The sequence below is a fragment of the Cynocephalus volans genome, chromosome 10, assembly GCF_027409185.1.
Source record: "Cynocephalus volans isolate mCynVol1 chromosome 10, mCynVol1.pri, whole genome shotgun sequence".
Taxonomy (NCBI): domain Eukaryota; kingdom Metazoa; phylum Chordata; class Mammalia; order Dermoptera; family Cynocephalidae; genus Cynocephalus; species Cynocephalus volans.
Genome location: NC_084469.1, coordinates 3,575,389 through 3,596,863, shown reverse-complemented (window position 1 = coordinate 3,596,863; position 21,475 = coordinate 3,575,389). Strand labels below are relative to the sequence as shown.

Sequence of the window (21,475 nt, the reverse complement as noted above, 5' to 3'; positions counted from 1 at the left end):
CCTTACCTCTCGCCATAAACAAAAATCAACACAAAATAGATGACAGACTTAAATAGAAGACTTGAAACTATAAAAATCCTAGAAGAAAACATAGGAGAAACAATTCAGGATGTAAGACTGGGCAAAGACTTTAAGAATACGACCCCCAAAGCATAGGCAACAAAAGCAAATATAAATAGGTAACATTATATCAAACTAAAAAGCTTCTGTACAGCAAAAGAAACAATCAACCGAGTGAAAAGACAGCCTACAGGATGGGAGAAAATATTTCCAAACTACATATCCAATAAGGCATTAATATCCAGAATATAAAAGGAACTCAGATATCTTAGTAAAATAATAATAATTATCCAGTTGAAAAATGGGCAAAGTAGCTGAATAGACATTTCTCAAAGGCAGATATACAAATGGCTGACAGGTACATGAAAAAAATGCTCAACGACACTAATCTCACCAGGGAAATGCAAATCAAAACCACATTGAGATATCAACTCACCCCAGTTAGAATGGCTATTATCAAAAAGACGGAGAATAACAGATGCTGGTGGGGATGCAGAAAAAGGGGAATCTTCATTAGTACAGCTTCTATGGAAAACAGTATTGAGGTTCCTCAAACAACTACAGATACAACTACCATAAGATTCAGCAATCCCACTACTGGGTATATACCCAAAGGAATAGAAATTATCATGTCAAAGGGATACCTGCACTCCCATGTTTATTGCAGCTCTATTTCCAGTAGCCAAGATGTGGAACCAACCTAAATGTCCATTGATGGGTGACCAGACAAGGAAAATGTGGTGTATATACATAGTGGAATACTACTCTGCCATAAAAAAGAATGAAATTCTGCCATTTGCAGTAACTTGGATGAGCCTGGAGAAAATTATTTTAAGGGAAATAAGCCAGGCACAAAAGGAGAAATACCACATGTCCTCACTCATAAGTTGGAGCTAAAAAAGTAAACGAATAAGAAAGAAAGAGAGAGAGCGAGCGAGAGAGCGAGAGAGAGAGAAAGAAAGAAAGAAAGAAAGAAAGAAAGAAAGAAAGAAAGAAAGAAAGAAAGAAAGAAAGAAAGAAAGAAAGAAAGAAAGAAAGGATCACAATGATAGGCTGAACCTTCAGAAGGAGAGAACAGAACTATGGTTACTATAGGTGGGACCAGGGGAAGGGGGGAACTGGAAAGAATCCGGTTAATGAGCTCAAAGAATGTTTAAGTTTTGTAATGAGGAATATGCTAATTATCCTAATTTGATCATCACATATTGTACAAAGGTATTGATATTCAACTCTACCCCACAAACATGTATAATCAATTATGTTTCAATAATAATTTTTAAAAAATATTTTTTATTTAAGTCAAGTGAATAGATATGATGTGGGGAGGAGGGGAGGGGTTGGAAAGGAATGGGTAAAGGGGCATGAAAATCAACTACAATGTATATTGAGAAGTAAAACAAACAAATAAATAAATAAAATAAAAAGAATGTTCTTTCTACGTTCAAAGGTAAGCCATTGAAGGGTTTTAAAGACAAGAATAGCATTTTTATATTTGTAATTTAAAAGTATAACTGTGGTTTCTGTCTGAGGATGGATTGTACATAAGCAAAGGAGAAAGCAAAGAGACTAATTAGGTAATGATTATATCAGTACAAGTGAGAGAAAATAGTTGTTTGGACAAAGGTAGTGTCAATGAGACAGAAGTGAACATGTTGGGAAATGTTTTAGAGACATAGTGGTCAGTGAAGACATAGTGGTCAGTGAAGACATAGTAGTCAGTGAAGACATAGTGGTCAGTGAAGACATAGTAGACAGTGGAGACATAGTGGAGACTTACTGATGGTCTAGACATGAAGGGTCACCTAAAATTGGGGGTTAACAACTAAGACTATGATAGTGCCATTTACTGATATGAAGAATACTGAGAGAGGAATGAATATGGGGAAAAGGGAGACCAAAAGTTATGTTTCGATTATGCCATCTTAGAGTTGGGTATTATTCACTTCAAATGAAGATATCAAGTAGGAAGTCTGTGGGTCAGTTTTAAAATGAGGAATGAATGGATAAACATGGTGGTTTTGGTCATTATGGGGTTGTATTTTTTTTTTTAAGATGACTGGTAAGGGGATCTTAACCCTTGACTTGGTGTTGTCAGCACCACGCTCTCCCAAGTGAGCCACAGGCTGGCCCTAATATGGGGTTGGATTAAACCACTTTGGGAGAGTGTGTAGATAAAAAGAGGAATAATGAAAAAGGGCAAAGGACAGAGCCATAGGGTCACCTCAACATTTGCAGGTCAAGAGAGAGAAAGCTGCAGCAGAAGATAAAAAAGGACAGCCTTTCAAATCTTAAAGTGGGATTATTGGATTAAATATTTGCCTTTATAATTTTAATGACCATTGCCAACTCACTCCAAAGAGACCCACCAACTTATATTCTCATCATAAATTTATGAACCTTCCAGTTTCTACACATAGTCACAGCCCAGGCTATGATCAATTTTATCAATTTAATTTTGCCAATCAGGTAAAAGAAAATAGTATTTGACTGTTTCAGGTTTCATTTTCTTAATTATAAGTTAAACATCTTTCTTATGTCCATTAGCTCTTTGTGTCTATTATCCTCTCTCGAGTGTAGCATTCATACACAAGACACTCCACATTGTCTCATTGCATATATTTGAGGTGTACAACACGGTGTTTTGATATACATACAGACAGCGAAATGATGACTGTAGTCAAGAAAGTGAACATATCCATTTCCTCTCATAGTTACTTTTTTTTGTAGTAGGAGAACCTGAAATCCACTCTCTTGGCAAATTTCCAGTATACAGTATAATATTTTTAACTATAGTCATCATCCTGTGCATTAGATCCTTCATAACTGCAGCTTTGTATACTTTGGCCAACATCTCTTCATTTCTACCCCTCCCTGATCTTGGTAATTACCCTTCTACTCTCTGTTTCCATGTATTTGACTTTTTAAAATTATTATTTAATTTTTAAATTATGTTTTTATATCCTCTTCCCCCCCTACTTGAAGTTGATACGACAAGCAAACAGAAAGGACATTGTTGGGGGGGAGGGGGGAAGGGAGAAGGGAGGGAGGTTTTGGTGATGGGGAGCAATAATCAGCCACAATGTATATCGAGAAAATAAAATTAAAAATAAATAAATAAATAAATAAATAAATAAATAAATAAATAAATAAATAAATTTTTAAAATTCAAATATAGTTGGATTTCATATATAAGTAAGATCATGTAGTATTTTTCTTTCTGTGTCTGGCTATTTTACTTACCATAATGTCCTCCGGTTTCATCCATGTTGTTGTAAATGACAGGATCTCCTTATATAAGGCCGAATATTATTTTATATATTTTGGTCCAATGTACCCATTTACATTCCCATCAACAGTGTACAAAAGTTCCCTTTTCTCCACAGTCTTGCCAACACTTGCTATGTCTTTTCTTGTTGACAATAGTCATCCCGATAGGTGTAAGGTGACATCTCATTGTAGTTTCGATTAGCATTTCCCTGATGACTAGTGATGCTGAAAACCTTTTCATATACCTCTTGGCCATTTTCAGGTCCTTTGTCCATTTTTTAATTGGGTTATTTGTTTTCTTGCTGTTGAGTTATTTGAGTTCCTTATATGTTTTATATACAAGCCCCTTATCCAATAAATGGTTTGCAAATATTTTCTCCCACTCGGTTGGTGCTTTTTCATTTTGTTGATTTTTTTGTTTGTTTTTGTTTTGTTTTTGCTGGGCAGAAGCTTTTTGGTTTTTGTAGTCCTACTTATTTATTTTTGCTTTTGTTGCCTGAGATTTTGGTGTGATATTAAAACATCATTGTCAAGGACAATGTCAAGGTGCTTTCCCCCTATGTTTTCTTCTAGGAGTTTTGTGGTTTCAGGTCTTACACTTAAGTCTTCAGTCCTTTCGCAGTTGTTTTTCTGTACGGTGTCAGATAAGGTTCCAATTTCATTCTTTTGTATCTGAATATCTAGTTTTCCTAATATCATTTATTGAAGAGACTTTCCTTTCCCCTGAGGGAGACCAGAATATCCCTCCCGAAAATATGAAGGATTGTTGAGCTGAAGACAATTAAGAAGAAGCAGATGGAGGAAAGTTCTCTGCTCTCCCTCTAGTTTCCTAAAAGGAGAACTTCATAGATTTACAGGGATAAAATGCACCCTTCGCCCTCCTCTTGCAGGGAGAATTAAAGTTAACCACTGAAGTCGTCTTTAGACCCTTCTTAGCCTGGTGATGGTACCAGAGGAATCTACACTAACAAACTTTTTAAACTAATTTTGTGTGTGTGTGTGTGTGTGTGTGTGTGTGTGTGTGTGTGTGGCTGACTGGTATATAACACCAAAACCCTGTTATAACACTGCACCCTAATCATTTGAGCTAACCAGCCAACTCCTATTAACTAACTTTCATCTGCCAGTTATTTGCCTTACCCCAAATTACCGCCCCCCGACTAAGAGTCTCAAAGTCCTTTTCCCTTGTCTTGTCATTTCTCTAAAAATTTACTGATTTTTTTTTTATTGAAGATGCTATATAAGCTGGAATTCAAAGCCTCCTCTTTGAGAACTACTCATTCTCTGGGTGTCTCCCATGTCTATATGAAATATACATGTTAATAAACTTCTGTTTGTTTTTCTCTTTTTAATCTGTTCTTTTATAACAGGAGTCCATTCCAAATAAGAACCTATGGACATTATCATTTTTCCCCTACACACCATTGTGTATTTTTGGTGTCCTGGTTTAAAATTAGTTGGCTGAATACGTGTGGGTTTATTTCCAGGCTCTTTATTCTGTTCCACTGGCCTATGTGTCTGTTTTTATGCCAGTACCACACTGTTTTGATTACTATAGCTTTGTAATATAATTTGAAATCAGTAAGTGTGATGTCTCCAACTTCTTTCAAAGATTGCTATGGCTCTTTGGGGTCTTTTGTGGACTCATACATATTTAAGAATTGTTTTTTCTATTTCTATGAAAAATGCCTTGGTATTTTGATAGGGATTATGTTGAATTGGTATATTGCTTTGGGTAGCATGAACATTTTAACAATCTTAACTCTTCCAAACCATGAACACAGGACATCTTTTTATTTATTTATGTTTTCTCCAATTTCTTTCATCAATGGCTTATAGTTTTTAGTATACAGATTTTTCACCTCCTTGGTTAAATTTATTCCTAAGTATTTTATTCTTTTTGATGATATCATAAATAGAATTGTTTTCTTTATTTCCTTTTCAAATATATTGCTATTGATGTAAAGAAATGCAACTGATTTTTGTATGTTGATTTCATATACTACAACTTTATGAATACTGAATTTTGTTTTTTTTCTGAAGTCTTTAGGGTTTTTTACATATAGAATCATGACATCTGCAGACAGGAAAAATTTTATTTCTTCCTTTAATATTTTAATGCCTTTTATTTCTTTTTCTTATCTGATTGCGCTTGGTAATACTTCTATTACCATGTTGCTTTGCCTCACACAGATTTGACACCTCTCTTCCCCTGGGTGACGGAGATGCAGAAGATTACTCAAAGCCCATTTCCTCTGAGCAGTGAGACACCCTGAAGGGGTTAACTTCCCAGAACCCTCAAGAGAGAGGCATTCCTCCCTTGGGAAATTAACACTGAACTGGGGTTCTGTCTCAGTATTTATTCTCCAGGCCAGAAAGTTACAGAAAAAGAACATAGGTGGAGTTATGGCTAAGTATAGTTTAACAATAGAAGCTGGTAACATCAGTGAAGTAACAAAGTGACATTCCATAATGCAATTTGCAAAAGGCTAAGTCCATCCACCAACAAAAGCTTTTTCTTAGCAAATACTTTGTTTTTCTACAGCAGTTTCCTTAGTATGTTTACACAACATATCAATTAGTAGGTTAACCTGCTCCAAGGGCATCTGTCCTTGCCATGTTACAATTTTTTATCCATATCAGAGACTTTACCCTGGGGAAAGTTTCCTGTCTTTTGCAAGGTTAACATTTCTATATGTAATTTAAAGAAGTTAGGTTAAACCTGAAACTACAGGGCTTTGGAAACTAGGCCCTGTGAAATACATTTGCTTTATAAATGTTAGTGTACTCCACATTTGCTGTATTGGATCTTAGGGGAAAAACTTTCTGTTTTTCTGCATTGGTTATGATGTTAGCAGTGGGCTTTTCATAAAAGGCCTTTATTATGTAGAGAAACTTTCCTTGTATGAAAGTAACTCAAAAAGTTCATGGAAAAATAGGATTGGCAGATCGTACAAATCTTTCCATGAAATTATTGAAGTACCCTCATATACTTATTTTGTTGAGAGTTTTTATCATGAATGACTGCTGAATTTTGTCAACTGCTTTTTCTACATCTATTGAAAAGATCATGTGATTTTTATCTTTCATTCTGCTCATGTGGTGTAACACATTGATTGATCTGCATTTGTTAAACCAATCTTACATCCCAGTTATAAGAACGACTTGGTCATGCTGTATCATCTTTTTGATGTGTTGTTGAATTTGGTCTGCTATTATTTTATGGAGGATTTTCACATCTATGTTTATCAGAGGTATTGTCCTATAGCTTTCTTTTCTGGTGGTGTTGTAGTCTGGCTTTGGTGTCAGGGTGATGCTGGCCGCATAAACTGAGTTTGGAAGTATTCTCTTGACTTGTGTTTTTGGAAGAATTTGAAGGTGACTAGTACTAATTCTTCTTGGACCATTTGGTGGAATTCAGTGTGAAGCCATCTGGTCCTGGGCTTTTCTTTGTTTGGAAGTTTTTGATTGCTACTTTAATTCCCTGTTTGTTACTGTTCTGTACAGACTTTCTATTACTTCTTGATTCAGTGTTGGTAGTTTGCTGGGAATTTATCCATTCATACTAAGTCAACCAACTTGTGGACAAATAATTACTCATAATAGTCTCTTGTGATTCTTTTTATTTCTGAAGCATCTATTGTAATATCTCCTGTTTTATTTCTAATCTCATTTATTTGAGTTTTCTGTCTTTTTCTCTTATTATATGTCACTAAGGGTTTACCATTTTGTTTGTCTTTTTAAAAAACCAACCCTTAGTTTCATTATACTTTCTATTTGTTTTTCTAGTGTCTATTTTATTCATTTATGCTCTGATCTTTATTATTTCCTTCCTCCAGCTAACTTTGGGTTTAGTTCTTCTTTGTCTAGTTTCTTGAGGTGTAAAGTTAGGTTGTTTATTTAAGATATTTCTTCTTTTTAAATGTAGGCATTTATCACTATAACCTTTCCTCTTAGAATTGCTCTTGCTGTATCCCATAAGTTTTGTTATGTTGTGTTTTCATTTTCATTTGTCTTGAGATATTTTTTAAATTACCTTTTGATTCCATCTTTTACTCAGTGGGTTTTGAAGAGTGTGTTATTTAATTTCCGTACATTTGTGAATTTTTCAATTTTCTTCCTATAATTGATTTCTAGTTTTATTCCATTATGGATGGAAAAGATACTTGGTATGATTTTGATCTTTTTAAATTTGTTAAGATTTGTTTTGTAACCTAACATATGCTCTATCCTGGAGTATGTTCCATGTGCACTTAAGAAGAATGTGTATTCCTCTGCTCTTGTGTGGAAAGTTCTGTATATGTCTGTTAGGTACATTTAGCCCACAGCACTGCTCAGGTCCCCTGTTTCTTTACTGATTTTCTGTCTAGATTATCTATCCATTTTCAAGGTAGGATACTGAAGTCTCCTACTATTATTCTATTGCTATTTCTCACTTCAGACCTTTCAATATTTGTTTTATACAAGAGGATGCCTCAAAAAGTTCACATAGAAATAGAATTGAAAGATAATACAAATCTTTCCGTGAACTTTTTGAAGTACACTTGTACTTAGGTGCTCAGATGTTGGACACACATATTTTTATAATTACTTAATATTTCTATGGAAATGACCCTTTTGTCATTATGTAATGACCTTCTTTGTCTCTAGAGATAGTTATTGACTTAAAGTCTGCTTTACCTAAGTATAGCGATTCATGCTCTTTTTTGGTTTTTATTTCCATGGAATATTTTTTCCATCTCTTCACTTTCAATCTGTGTGTGTCCTTGGATCTAACATGAGTTTCTTGTAGATTCATGCAGTTGGATCTTATTTTTTTTATCCATTAAGCCACTCTGTATACTTTTATAACGGAGTTTAGTCTATTTATGTCTAAAATAATTATTGATAGGGAAGGATTTACTACTGTCATTTTGTTAACTTCTTTCTGTTTGTCTTGTAGTTCTTCTGTTTCCCTTTTCCCCCCTTCCCATCTTCCTTTGTGCTTCTTTTTTTTATTCCTAAGTTCTGGTTCCTACTTTTTCTTTTGTGTAACTTCTATAGTTATTTTCTTTGTAGTTTCCGAGTGGGTTACATAAAATATACTTATAGCAGCCTATTGTAAACTTATAACAACTAAACTTCACTTGCATACAAGAACTCTCTGTTTTTACCTCTCTTCCTTCCATATTATATGCTATTAATGTCCCAATTTACACCTATTTATATTATGAATCCATTAACATAATTTAGTCATCACTGTTTTCAATACTTTGGTCATTTAACTTGTCAGTTTCTGAAGATGTATCACGTTCTCTTGTTTAGAACATTCCTTCCCTGTTTCTTCATTTTCCTTAACTCTCTGTTTTCGTTTCTGCACATTAGATAAAACAGCCATCTCTTCCAGTCCTTTCAGACCAGCCTTATGTAGGAGCTGGACCTCACCAATTAGCCTGTCTAGTAACTCTAGGTGCCTCTCAAACCTTTCTGTTTGTCCAAACTGCTATCTTAGTTCCCAGTGGCCCCCAGGAGATAGGGGTGTGCCAAGTTCTTAGGTGCCCCAAGATAGAAGATAGAAGGCAAGATAGAAGCCAGTACCTCAACATGCTGATGGAAAAACTGAGCTGCTAGATATGTGGTCCACTTCCTTCTCTCCTCAGAGATAAGCTGGGAACTGGTATTTTTCTCCCACTCACTCTGCACTAAGCCACATAGAAGATCTGTGGCAAACATCTACAATCTTTTTCAGACTTCACACACTTACAACCCATCTCTTTGCTTGCTCTTTGTCACCCCAGGGGCCTACCAGCTCCTAGGGACAGGAGGGTTAATTGGAGGCTTGCTTTTATCTCTGGAGAGAGCCAGGGGGAGGAGCTGTGGGAAGTGCCCATTCACCCATGGTTTAAGCTCTCAGAGGATTGCTCATTTGCCAGCCCCACCATTAGTTCCTACATGAGGGTTAATTACAAGTCTGGCCCACAGGCAGTAGTTGGGAAAGTTGGAATGTTAGAAATGCATTCAAACCCCTATCAGTGAGAAATTGGTAGCTGGGTGTTTTTGCCTGCTAGCTCTACATTGAGCTAGAGGAAATAGCCACTGGCAGTGCTTCCATTGCCTGTTTAAAATGGTCTTTGTCATCTCTGTGGGCTCAGGGTGACTCAGGAATACCAGAGCAAGGTGCTTTAGGAGCCAGTCCCTTTGATGAGAGCTGTAAAAGCTGGGGTGCTTCAAATGGGGACCATCTCATTCCAGGAAGAATCTGGAGACTTGGTTTTATTGCTAGAGCAAGGGGTGGGGAAGACAGCATGGGAAGAATGAAAATTGGCACTACAGAGCAGAGAGTTGAGGAACCTGAATCTTACAATAGAGCTAATCTCTGGAGCCAACTTCCCCCAGAGGCCCTAAAACTTAGTTGTGGAGGTTTGTTTCTGGAGAAAAAGAAACATCAAAATTTTACAACTTACTTTCCTACTTTAAAACAGTTCTGTGTTTTTGACCAAAAAGTCTAGAAAATGGGTCATGATTCACAGTAGGGAAGAGGAGATATCTTAATAGCCTCTTGTTCTCATGCCAGTGGTCCCTTTTTCATACTCAAGCCTTCACTGCCCACCTGACCCATAATGGATGAGGCACAGACTAAACCACAACTTTGTCCTCCTGGGTCATCTGAAAGAATTATGGGCCTATAAGAATCATTATCACTGAGGGTAGACATGCTGTGCTGTGCAAAATGAGACTAAGTGCATAGTAACTAGAGGCAGCATGCCATGAGACAGCTCTCTTTGAGGAAGACAGACACATAGGAGATAATTCAGGAAGAACTGACTAGATGGATCCTAACACAGCAGGAAAAAAAAATAATGTTTTCCATCCATCTTGAGAAATTTAACCAGGGAAACAAACTAGCCTAATTTGATAATTGCCTATTTATTAGGACAAACAATAACAAGGAAAGACTGTTGCATCTGATGACAGCAGCCCCTTAGCAGGGTATAAAAGGGACATGAGGCAAGAAGACTTCCAAACCTTACAAACCTACCTTCCTGGAAACTCACCCAGAACTTCCACCCTCTGACACCATGGTCAACTCCTGTTGTGGCTCCATCTGCTCTGGCCAGGGCTGTGGCCAAGAGAACTGCTGCTGTCCTACCTGCTGCCAGACCACCTGCTGCAGGACCACCTGCTGCCGCCCCAGCTGCTGTGGTTCCAGCTGCTGTCGCCCCAGCTGCTGCATCTCCAGCTGCTGCCGCCCCTCCTGCTGTGGTTCCAGCTGCTGCCGTCCCTCTTGCTGTGGATCTAGCTGCTGTGGTTCCAGCTGCTGTCGCCCCAGCTGCTGCATCTCCAGCTGCTGCCGCCCCTCCTGCTGTGGTTCCAGCTGCTGCCGACCCACCTGCTGCCAGACCACCTGCTGCAGGACTACCTGCTGCCGCCCCAGCTGCTGTGGTTCCAGCTGCTGCCGTCCCTCTTGCTGTGGATCTAGCTGCTGTGGTTCTGGCTGCTGCCGTCCGTCTTGCTGTGGTTCTAGTTGCTGTGGTTCTGGCTGTTGCCGCCCCACCTGCTGCCAGACCACCTGCTGCAGGACCCAGTGCTACCGCCCCAGCTGCTGTGTGTAGCTGTTACTGCCCAAACTGTTGCCAGACCACCTGCTGCTGTCCAATCTGCTCTAGTGATTATTGCTGATGAGCACTCTGATCTGCACTCACCTGTTTTTCATCAACCAATATTCCTGATGTAGTTCATTTATGAGCTGAATCATGGGACACCAATTGTAAAACCTCTTTTCCAACTGATTCTTAAGTTGACTTATGCCTCCATATGTGCTGTTCTCCCTACCTCCACCATTTCTCTCTCTCTCTCTCTCTCTCACACACACACACACAAATGAATATGTTTGAATTTTCCCTGAAATATGTCAACAACCACGTCACCCTAATTGAAATATTTGCTCTTTGACACATTTTCTCATATGGACAAATTCTTATATCTTAAATAAATCTTAATTTTCCAGGCATTCAAATATAACAGCATCATGTCTCATTATTTTTCCATTTTAAATTGTTCTTATCTGTCAATGTTTCTGTTCTTCTCTGCTGAAAAAGAAGACTATTCCAGATCATTTCAAATTATTTCACCCCTATTCCTTTAGCACTCCTAATTCTAGTATAGGAAGATGGGTTCTCAGAGCAATTACTCAGAACTCGGCCTGAGCATTTGTCTGGATAAAGGAGCAATCTCTGTGCAGGGGAGTTAAAGCCTCTAGGAATCGGGCTAAACAAATGAGTTCATTCGGCCTTGTTGTGGGGAGGGTGGGGGTGGGTGTCGTACCAGTCTTCCAAAGGTCTTCAGTGGGAGGGTGTGCTCACTTACTGCTGCCACAGCTGCCAACAGGAGTATTCTGCTTCTTGACTCTATATTGACGTTTCTCCCTTCCCTATATAATTTCACAAGTTCCCTACAATCCTTCTTGGGATTATCTCCCAAATACACTACTTGCTCTCAAATTCCTATTTCTGGGTCTGCTCCCAAAGGCACCCAATCTAAGGTACCAGTGTTCCTAATCTCATTGAGAGTGCCCTTCAAAACATATCCACAGTCTTTTTGATTGTAGCCAGTCTAACTGGGGTGAGATACCTCGATGTGGTTTTAATTTTCATTTCTCTGATGATTAGTGATGTTGAGCATTTTTTCAGGCGCCTGTTGGCCTTCAAAAAATGTCTGTTCACAGATATGATGTAAGGGGGGCGGGGAGAGAGGGAGGGGGGAAGAGGAACGGGTAGAGAGTCATGAAAATCGACTACAATGTATATTGAGAAGTTAAAAAAAATTTTTAAATGTCTGTTTAGCTCTTTTGCCCATTTTTTGATGATTGGGTTATTTGTTCTTTTACTGTGTAGATCTGCCTCTCCTGGAGACAAGGTGCTTAGACATTTGTACTCCCACATCAGTTATCGCTAGGTGTGGACTACTCTGGGGAAGGAGGAGACGGTGCAGAATGAGCAAAAACCTCCAGATGAGGAGGCTGCTATAAGCTGAGGATAATTACCTGGAGAACAGTGCAGGTGAACAGTGTAAAGGAATCTGGATAGATATCATATAGTCCACCATGACACTTCTCAGGTTCACCTCTTTCTCTCATTAGCTCAATCCAGCTAATTAATCACAATTTCCAGAGAAAATTACAAGAGAACATTAATGAGCAGCACTTCTGCTGGTCTAGGTGACTTGCCAAGTAGAGCAATATAGGTCCTCATCCTGAAAGTTCTGTGCCCTTAATTACTGGGTTCTTATTGAGCTATAGCCATTGCCCTTGCCCATTTGTAGAAAAAACTGGAGCTAGAAATGCCGAGAATGTCCCAGTGGATCATCTAAGGGCCAAATACTACTCCCTGTTCCCACCATGTAACAGCGGTCCTACTTCCTCATGGTGATGAGGTCAGTTGCAATGTGAATAGCTCCTTTCTTTCCCTACTGAACCCCTGGTTCTAGAAGCCTGAAGTGATAAGGTGAGAGCCACAGCTTTAATTCCAAGGGGACCCTTAATATGTCTCCTGGAGGTGGCACCTCCTTTCTTGAGGCCAGAACATCTAGAGCCACAGAGCCTAAAGCTGAGTGAGGGAAGCACAAATTCCTTCAAATCGACCACTGGGAGTGAAGTGGGGCAGCTCTTCTTTCCACCCCTTGGTTTTCTGTGTTAATGTACTCAATTTACTGGGTGCTATAGGGACACAGCACCATAAATGGTCACTGGTTTAAGGTGTAGACTGTGTCCTGGAGGACAGTGCTCCAACTTCACAATGTGTCGCCTCCAAGCTGTAACCTCAGCTATGGCTTCAAAAGATAGTTGTATCACCCTATCAGCTCAACTGTTTCTGGATGGTGCCATATCAAGTAGAACCAGTGGATCCCACGGTCATGCACTCATTGCCACACATTCTTTGCTACATATGGAGTCTGTTGGTCCAAGGTGAAGTTATGTATGATTCCATGCTGCTAAATCAAATACTCTTGAGCCCCCATGTAATGGTGCTGGCTGAGGTGGGCAGAAAAAGCAAACCCATACCTACCTACATGTCAATCCCAGTCATAAATGAGTAACTAACTGGCCAACTCCTCAAGGGTTGGTACCTGATAAGGGGCTCAAGGTTAGTCTATTGCTGGTAGATTTATCTCCCATTTTATGAAACACGTGTATCCTATTGAGGTGTCCTTAGCATGCATATGTATTAGTCCATTTCTGTGGCTTATAACAGAATACCTGAAATGGGTAATTTATAAAGAAATGAAATTTATTTCTTACAGTTTTGGAGGCTGGGAAGTCCACAGTCCAAGGGGCACAGCTAGTGATAGCCTTCTGGGTGGGAACTCTTTCTTGGGTGCCATGGTGACACGAGGTATCATATGGCAAGAATAGCAAGAGCTCTCTCATTGTCTCCTTATAAAGTCACTGGTCCACACCCATGATAACTCATTACTCAATGAAAGAATTAATCCATTCACGAGGGCACAGTCCTCATGATCCAATCACCTCTCAAAAGCCACAGCTTTCAAATATCATAATCGGTTTTCTCACCTTCTTAACACTGTTAACGTGGGAATTAAGTTTCCAACACATGAACTTTTGGGGAACACAGTTGACATATGGCAGAAAGTTTCTTGTTCATCATGTCTGATTAACATAATATCCTCAATATTGTCAATCGACGTTACATTCTGTAGAATGTCCAGAAGGTCTACATCACTTTGGACTATATGATTACAAAAAGCAAGAGAAATAACATAGTCCTGGTTCATGACAGTGAATTTATACTGCTGTCTGTTCCACGTACACTGCATCCACTTCCAATTCTCCTTCTTGATGGGTATTGAAAAATGATACATTTGCCAGTTCATATTCCACATACCCCTTACCAGAGACTGTGTTAATCTTCTCTAGCAAATCTTCTACATCCATCACATCAGCTACCATTAGATCTTTTATTTGATAGTGTTTGTGGTAATCCACTGTCTTCTGCCATGACCCAACTGGTTTTTGTGGGAGATGAACTAGTAAATTATATGGTGATATGATGGGATACAACTCCTCTGCATTTTTTAAGTCTTTGAAGGCGACTCTAATCTCTGATTTTTATTTATCAGCTTTTCTGGAGAAAGTGGGAATGGAACATGTAGTTTCAGGGGCTTTCATCTGGCCTTCTCTATTATACTAACTCTTATTCCAGAGGCCAATGAATGAATGTGGTAGATCTTACATTTAAGAGCCAGATAAATGACCACCAGGTGGGTCCGTGGACCCAGTGGGCCCACTATGAGACTGACCTGGGTCAATACTCCATTTATTTTCTGACCATTATTGTCATATTTTAATTGGAGACCACACAGGCATATTGTGTATCCAACTGTCCGTGTTAACTCAGATCTGATATCTAACAGCATCCAAATATATGAGTATTCCACTTTATCCTGAGTAGATGGCTGTAGGTACCTTTGAAAAAGGACTAGCTATATGACTATTATATATGCTCACTGTAGTCCTTTCTCCTGGCAGACTGACCTGTCCTTCAGATGATAGGTTCTAGGTCTGAGGACTGTCTCAGATCTAGAAACTGGGCAAGGGATCATGGCTCTACATTGAAACAACTTATCTCAGACTTTTGCTCTCATATTCTTAAGCTCTTTTAAATATACATATACATACACTCCATAGAGCCTACAGTTATGGCTATTCCCTTGTTGGCTGCCTATATCCTATTTTGAAGAATCCCTTGTTCTATTATCCATACCCTTAAATCCCTATGAGTAACATACCACTCTGTCCTTGCTTCCATTCCTAACTTGCTGTCCATCACATAATTATACCTACATTAATTTTTATGGTTAAATGCTGCTGCCTGGCCTCTGCTACTCTGGGATCTCTCCCATACCACCAGCTCTGAATTGAGAGAATGGGCACTACTGATGTTCTCAGTGATGCTGGTGACCCCCTTACCTGCTCATTTCTTATTGTCTTCATAAAAAGAGTGTTTCATGGGCCCACCCAGAAATCACTGTTAGCCAGTTGAGTTTTCTGGCCTTATGACTAGATCTGTTCAGGCATACCCACTTCTCTGTGCCTTTTGATCCCCTCCTCCTTATCTCTATGTTGTATGGTGCCACATAAATCTGTACTAGCTGTCTATCACTATGTAATATTACCTCAAACCTTAGCAGCTTAAAACAACACACATTTGCTATCTCCCAGTTTCTGTGGATCAGGAATCCAGGTATAGCTTAGCTGGCTTCTCTACTTCATAGCATTTCACAAGGCTGCAATCAAGGTATTAACTGTCACTGGAGCCTCATGTGAAGTCTCAACCAGAAAGTATCCACTTCCAAGTTCACTTATGTAGTTATTGAGAGAATTCAGTTTCTTTAGGGCCATTGCAGCGAGAGTCTCAGTTGCTGGCTGGATGTTGAATGAAGGTCACCCTCTGTTTTTTGCCACATGGGTCTCTCCCATGGAGCAGCTGTCTTCTTCAAAATCAGTGAGAGAGAGGAAGTATGAGAAAGTCAGCTAGTGTAAACATAGAAGCCCCCCACTCATGCATACACTATAGAACTAACTTTGTTCTCCCTTTATAGCCAGCCCTTAGTGATTAAGATTGTATTGAAAGCAGATATCCTGTCTTGCCTGATACAGTCTCTCAAAGCAGAAAGCATTTGTCCATCACACTTGAAGACATCCCACATCCTCTCTCACCCAGTACATCTCTCAAAGCGTCCTGTCTCACCCAATACATTTACTTATATGAGCCCCCACCCTCAGTCAATTGGATAGGCAGTTGGGACTTTACCCTCTGTCTTCCAGTTGATGTCTTCTGAAATAAAAAGTCTTTCTTTTAAGTTCTATCTGCTGGATGTGATTGGTAATCCTATAGTGGCAAGAACTTGGACCCACACAGGTCAGGGATTCCCTCAGAAGGGAAATCCCATGGGACTCATTCATTACCACTAGCAAGAGGAAAGTCACAAGCTTTTGTAATTTAATCACTTGGTGCTGCCATACACGTTTGATTAGAATTTACTCAAGGGGAGGGAATTACATAAGACCATTTACCCCAGGACATGGAAATAATTGGGGACCATCTTCAAGGCTACCTACTCCAGCTCTTATGTAATATTGAGCAAAGAAATCAAAATACAAAATACATATATATATGTTTCCATTTATACAAAATTTAAAAATATGTAAAACTAAACTGTTTTTTTAAGGATGCATGTCTAGGTGGTAAACTATAAAAAGAACCATGAAAACAGTTTAAAAAATCAAGCGAGCAATTCTCTCTAGGGTGGAGGATGGGAGATGTAATCAAGAAAAGACACATAGGAGCTCTTTTTGGAAACAGCAATATTCTATTTCTTGATTTGGGTTTTGGGTGTAGATGCTTGCTTTATAATTATTTATTGTATTTTACATGTATATTTTCTACACTTTTCAGCATATGTGTGCTTTTCATAAGGAAGAGCTTTTAAAAATTCAGGGTGAACTGAAATGCTTATTCTATTTAAGATTTGAAAAAGCAACATTAGATTAAGCCATGATTGAAGATAGTTAAAGAACATAGAAATTCAGTCAATGTTTTATGAGCATTTATATTATTTTAAATATTGCACTGATTATATATACCACTTCATATCAAGACTAGTAATATTGTTCAATATTTATTCTCAAATATTTTAATGGAGTTCGATTTTTATTACAAAGGAGCTTAATTGAATTGAAAATATTTTATTCTATCAATTAGGCATGCCTATTGTAAGTGTCTCTATCTACAGCATGATATTATATCTATCTAAGTCACTATAATTAAACTAATTGTAGTAGGTTTCAGTTACAGACAAAATACATAGCAGGTATTGATTTTTAAAAGACGATTAAGTACTAACTTAGTGTGTGTGATACCTGACAAGAAAAGACTTTTTGTGTGTGTGCCACTCTTTAAAGAATATATTAATATATGTCCAGTTTACCTAGTAGACACAACACAGGTTCCTTTTTTTATTATTAAGAATATTCATGAGATACAAAGCTAATTGTCCCCCCCTCAATAGTTATTACAAATATCAATTGGGTCCACTTCATTCAAATTTCCTTGATGTTTAGCTAACAGATTTTTTATCATGGAAATATGAAAAAGACAACAAAACAATCCGTTTAAAAAGAAAAAAGTACATAAAATATTACACGTCATCTACCACTGTGTGTAATAAAAGAAGTACAGTTTTAGGTAGACTTTACGTAATTTGTGTGCATGATCCTCATGCCCACATTTCTTCACTTGACTATGGGTAAAATTTAGCAAGCGGTACATAAAGGGACGTCTCTTCTGCTTTCGAGTTTCATTTTTTAAAAAATCTAGCATTCTAACCATAGTAATTTCCCACCATGGTTCATTCCCTATTGCTCCATTCTCAGTCATGTGGGACTGTTGGTTTGGGTATCAGGGTTATCTAAAAGAGTAAAGAGATTATCAGTGTTTCAGTCCTCAATGCTCAAAGTTCAGTGTTTCTAATCCAAGATCATTTTCTCTATTGTTCAGATACCACCAATCGTATTTTAATTATTTTAGCTATTTTTCCTTCCAGTTTAATATTATATAAGTGCATTGAATACAAACAGTTTAAGGGGGTGGGTTCCGAACTTGGTTGCCTATTAGGATTACCTGGGGAACTTTTAAAAGTTCTTATGCCCAAGCCTTACTTCAGACCAGTTAGATAAGAGTTTTTCTGGGCAGGAGCCAGCCATTAGTAGTTTTTAACACTCCCAGGTGATTCCAATATGCAGCCAACTTTGGGAATCCTTGGTTTAGGGACTGTGGTACTCTATACACTTCTCTATAATGAGAATGTACTCTGCCTTTGTAGCTGTGCCAAAAAGGTTTTCTTAATCTCCCTACTTTTACATAGAAACCTCTTCCCTAACACTCCAAAACTCTTTCTTTGATATTTCTTATTTTTTCCTTAGCCTCTCATATAAAGCAAATCAAGTGAAAAACTTCCCCTCAAGACACCATATTACCTCACAATGTAATTGTTTGAATCTTTCTTGTTTTCCAGCTTTGCAAACACAAGCCTATCAAATAAAAACAAAACACATAAATCAAGTGTTTGCTCAGCAAGTTAATATGCTGAAAATGTTACAAGGGGCTTGATCTTTAAATCATCTTAATTAAGTCATTTAAGGATGCTTCACAGGGTGACTAACTTGTCTCTGTTTGCCTAGAACTTCTCTGATTTTAGCAATGAAATTCCTGAGTTCTGGAAACTCCTCAGTCCTGGGCAAATAAGGACAGTTGGTCACCCTACCATGAAATTGGCTTGTAATAGTTAAAATTCAGTATTGATTTTCATTGGTATATCTCTGAATGAACTAGTGATACATGCATCAACATCAGTAACTCACAGACACATGACAAGCTAATTGCCAGACAGAAATTATACTATATATCATTTGTTTGAAGTTCTACACCAAAACTAATCTATGGTTAAAAAAAAAAAAATAGAACAGTGGCTCCCTCTATGGTGGCAGAGTTTATTGAAATGAGAGAATTGAGAACTTTCTGGTATAATAAAAATGTTTTCTATCTTTTTTTTTTTCCTTTTTAAAAAAATAATTAATTAATTAATTTATTTATTTATTAATTTATTTATTTTTTATTTTTTAAATTTTATTTTCTCGATATACATTGTGGCTGATTATTGCTCCCCATCACCAAAACCTCCCTCCCTTCTCCCTCCCCCCTCCCCCCCAACAATGTCCTTTCTGTTTGCTTGTTGAAAATGTTTTCTATCTTGATAGGCGTGGGGGTTACATGATGTATCAATTTATCAAAAATCATCAAAGAGTACACTTATGATTTGTGCATTTTAATGTATGTAAATTTTGCTAAATAAATCTACCAAATTGCATGTTAGCTAATTTGCTCTGAGCACAAGACTTTTAGTTAAATTATACTACTATGAGGTCTTTTGATGTTACTTTACCACCTTATATTACAATTATGTGGTGTGTGTGTGTGTGGCCCTCCCAGCAAACTGTGAATTCTTCAGGGGAAGACTCTAAATCATATTTGTAACCCCAATGGCTGGCAGCACATGTCTCTCAGATTATCCAGTCAACAAATCTGTTTTATAAACAAGGCAGTAACTTGATCTAGGTGCTTCTGCAAAACTAGAATGAACAGAATAAAGCAGGAGGTCTCTTAGTGTGGTCCTTGGACCCTCAGTATCAACATTATCTGGGTGCTTATTAACAATTTGGAGCCTGGGGCTCTACCCAGTGATCAGGATCTTTGGGTGTAGCCCTAGCAATCTGTGTTTTGAAGAGCCCTCTGGATGATTCTGATGCACGTTTAAGTTAGAATGCTGCTAAATAGAAGATAAGTAGAAATAGCAATTCAATGAGGTGGAATTGACTAAAATACACTGACACTTCAGATCCTTCCCAAAAATGTGCACTGTAAATTTTCCATCTCCAGAAGTATGATCTGAAGAGAGGCACATTTTGATTATTCAACATTTTTCACTCCATTGAAAAAAATTCTTAATTAAGAATGAGCTAAGGAGGAAAAATGAGTCTATCTTCCAGAATCTAAGATATCAGATGGAAAGACATGATACAAACATGTAAGACAGCAAAGTAGCAACCAAAGAAACAGTGTAAACTCACAGTAATACAGATAAATTGCCTGCCAGAGTTTGAGGATAGGGCATGATCCAAATTTTGAAACTTCCATAGAAACCCATTCCAATGTATACACACACAACATCACACATATTTAGAACTGTCCCCTTACTCATTGCTCAAAAATGACTGATAAAATAGGGCCTTTATCTCTTGTCCCATGCCAGGTACCACACTAAGCAAATGGGCTTCCCCCCATACCCCCACCCCATTGGTCACTGGAAGAAACGCATAACCAAAAACAGGACTGACCAAGCCCCATCCTGGTAGAGGATACAGGAGGGGAGAGTGAGGAATGTAATTCCACATGCAGAATACCACATGACAGACCTCTGTGGAGGAAGATGAAGGGAATATGGTCTAGAGGAGGCCATCAAGGTGTGAGTCAGGAGGAGAAGTAGATCAGATAGAAGTTATGACATCTAGACAAGAAATTTTTGTTTCCACCAAGTTTAAGCTATTAAATGGAAAACATTATTGTGTAAACTGATAATTATCTAATTAATAAGTAAACAAAAACAAGGAAAACATGTTGACAACAGGAAAACAGGGCAGTATATAAGAGGCTGTGGTGCAAAGAGACTACTACACTCCAGAAATTCACTCTCCTGGAAAACAACCCAGAACCTCCGCCCTCTCACACCATGGTCAACTCTTGTTGTGGTTCCATCTGCTCTGACCAGGGCTGTGGCCAAGAGACCTGCTGCCGCCCCACCTGCTGCCAGACCACCTGCTGCAGGACCACCTGCTGCCGCCCCAGCTGCTGTGGTTCCAGCTGCTGCAGGCCCAGCTGCTGTGGATCTAGCTGCTGCGGTTCCAGCTGCTGTCGCCCCTCTTGCTGTGGTTCTAGCTGCTGCCGCCCCACCTGCTGCCAGACCACCTGCTGCAGGACTACCTGCTGCCGCCCCAGCTGCTGTGGTTCCACCTGCTGCCGCCCCAGCTGCTGTGTGTCCAGCTGCTGTAGGCCCAGCTGCTGTGGATCCAGTTGCTGTGGTTCCAGCTGCTGCCGCCCCAGCTGCTGTGGTTCCAGCTGCTGCCACCCCAGTTGCTGTGGTTCTAGCTGCTGCCGACCCTCTTGCTGTGGTTCTAGCTGCTGCCGCCCCACCTGCTGCCAGACCACTTGCTATAGAACAACGTGCTGCCGCCCCAGCTGCTGTGGTGGTTCTTGTTGCTGAGTGTCTTGGTCTGGATTCCTGAACCTTGCTGCCCCCATCCTTCAGTCTAGGCAGAGAGCATCTATTCAACAGAACATGTAAACTTCCTAATTTCATGAACTTATAAGCAGAGCCGTGGACTTCTTTGGAAAACCCTGGTCTCTTCGTTATGATTTATTTTATTTTCTAGAAACATTGTATTACTAGTGAATCAGAATTTATAATCAGATTCTGTCTCAAATTATCTTAGAATTCTTATTTCTGATTCAAAGTACAGGAGTCTTCAAATGTTCCT

At 38.8% G+C, this 21,475-nt stretch overlaps 2 protein-coding genes across 2 annotated transcripts; both read left to right on the top strand.

Moving 5' to 3' along the window:
* Positions 1 to 10,385: 10,385 nt before the first annotated feature.
* Positions 10,386 to 10,919, top strand: LOC134388402 (keratin-associated protein 4-2-like). Its single transcript, XM_063111408.1, has one exon. The coding sequence runs from the start codon at positions 10,386 to 10,388 to the stop codon at positions 10,917 to 10,919; it is 534 nt and encodes a 177-aa protein (XP_062967478.1).
* Positions 10,920 to 20,670: 9,751 nt separating this feature from the next.
* Positions 20,671 to 21,201, top strand: LOC134389457 (keratin-associated protein 4-2-like). The gene has a single exon (XM_063113023.1). The coding sequence runs from the start codon at positions 20,671 to 20,673 to the stop codon at positions 21,199 to 21,201; it is 531 nt and encodes a 176-aa protein (XP_062969093.1).
* The last annotated feature ends 274 nt before the right edge of the window (positions 21,202 to 21,475 follow it).

Coding starts and splice junctions, on each gene's coding strand:
- LOC134388402 (XM_063111408.1), top strand. CDS start 10,386: ATGGTCAACTCCTGTTGTGGCTCCATCTGCTCTGGCCAGGGCTGTGGC.
- LOC134389457 (XM_063113023.1), top strand. CDS start 20,671: ATGGTCAACTCTTGTTGTGGTTCCATCTGCTCTGACCAGGGCTGTGGC.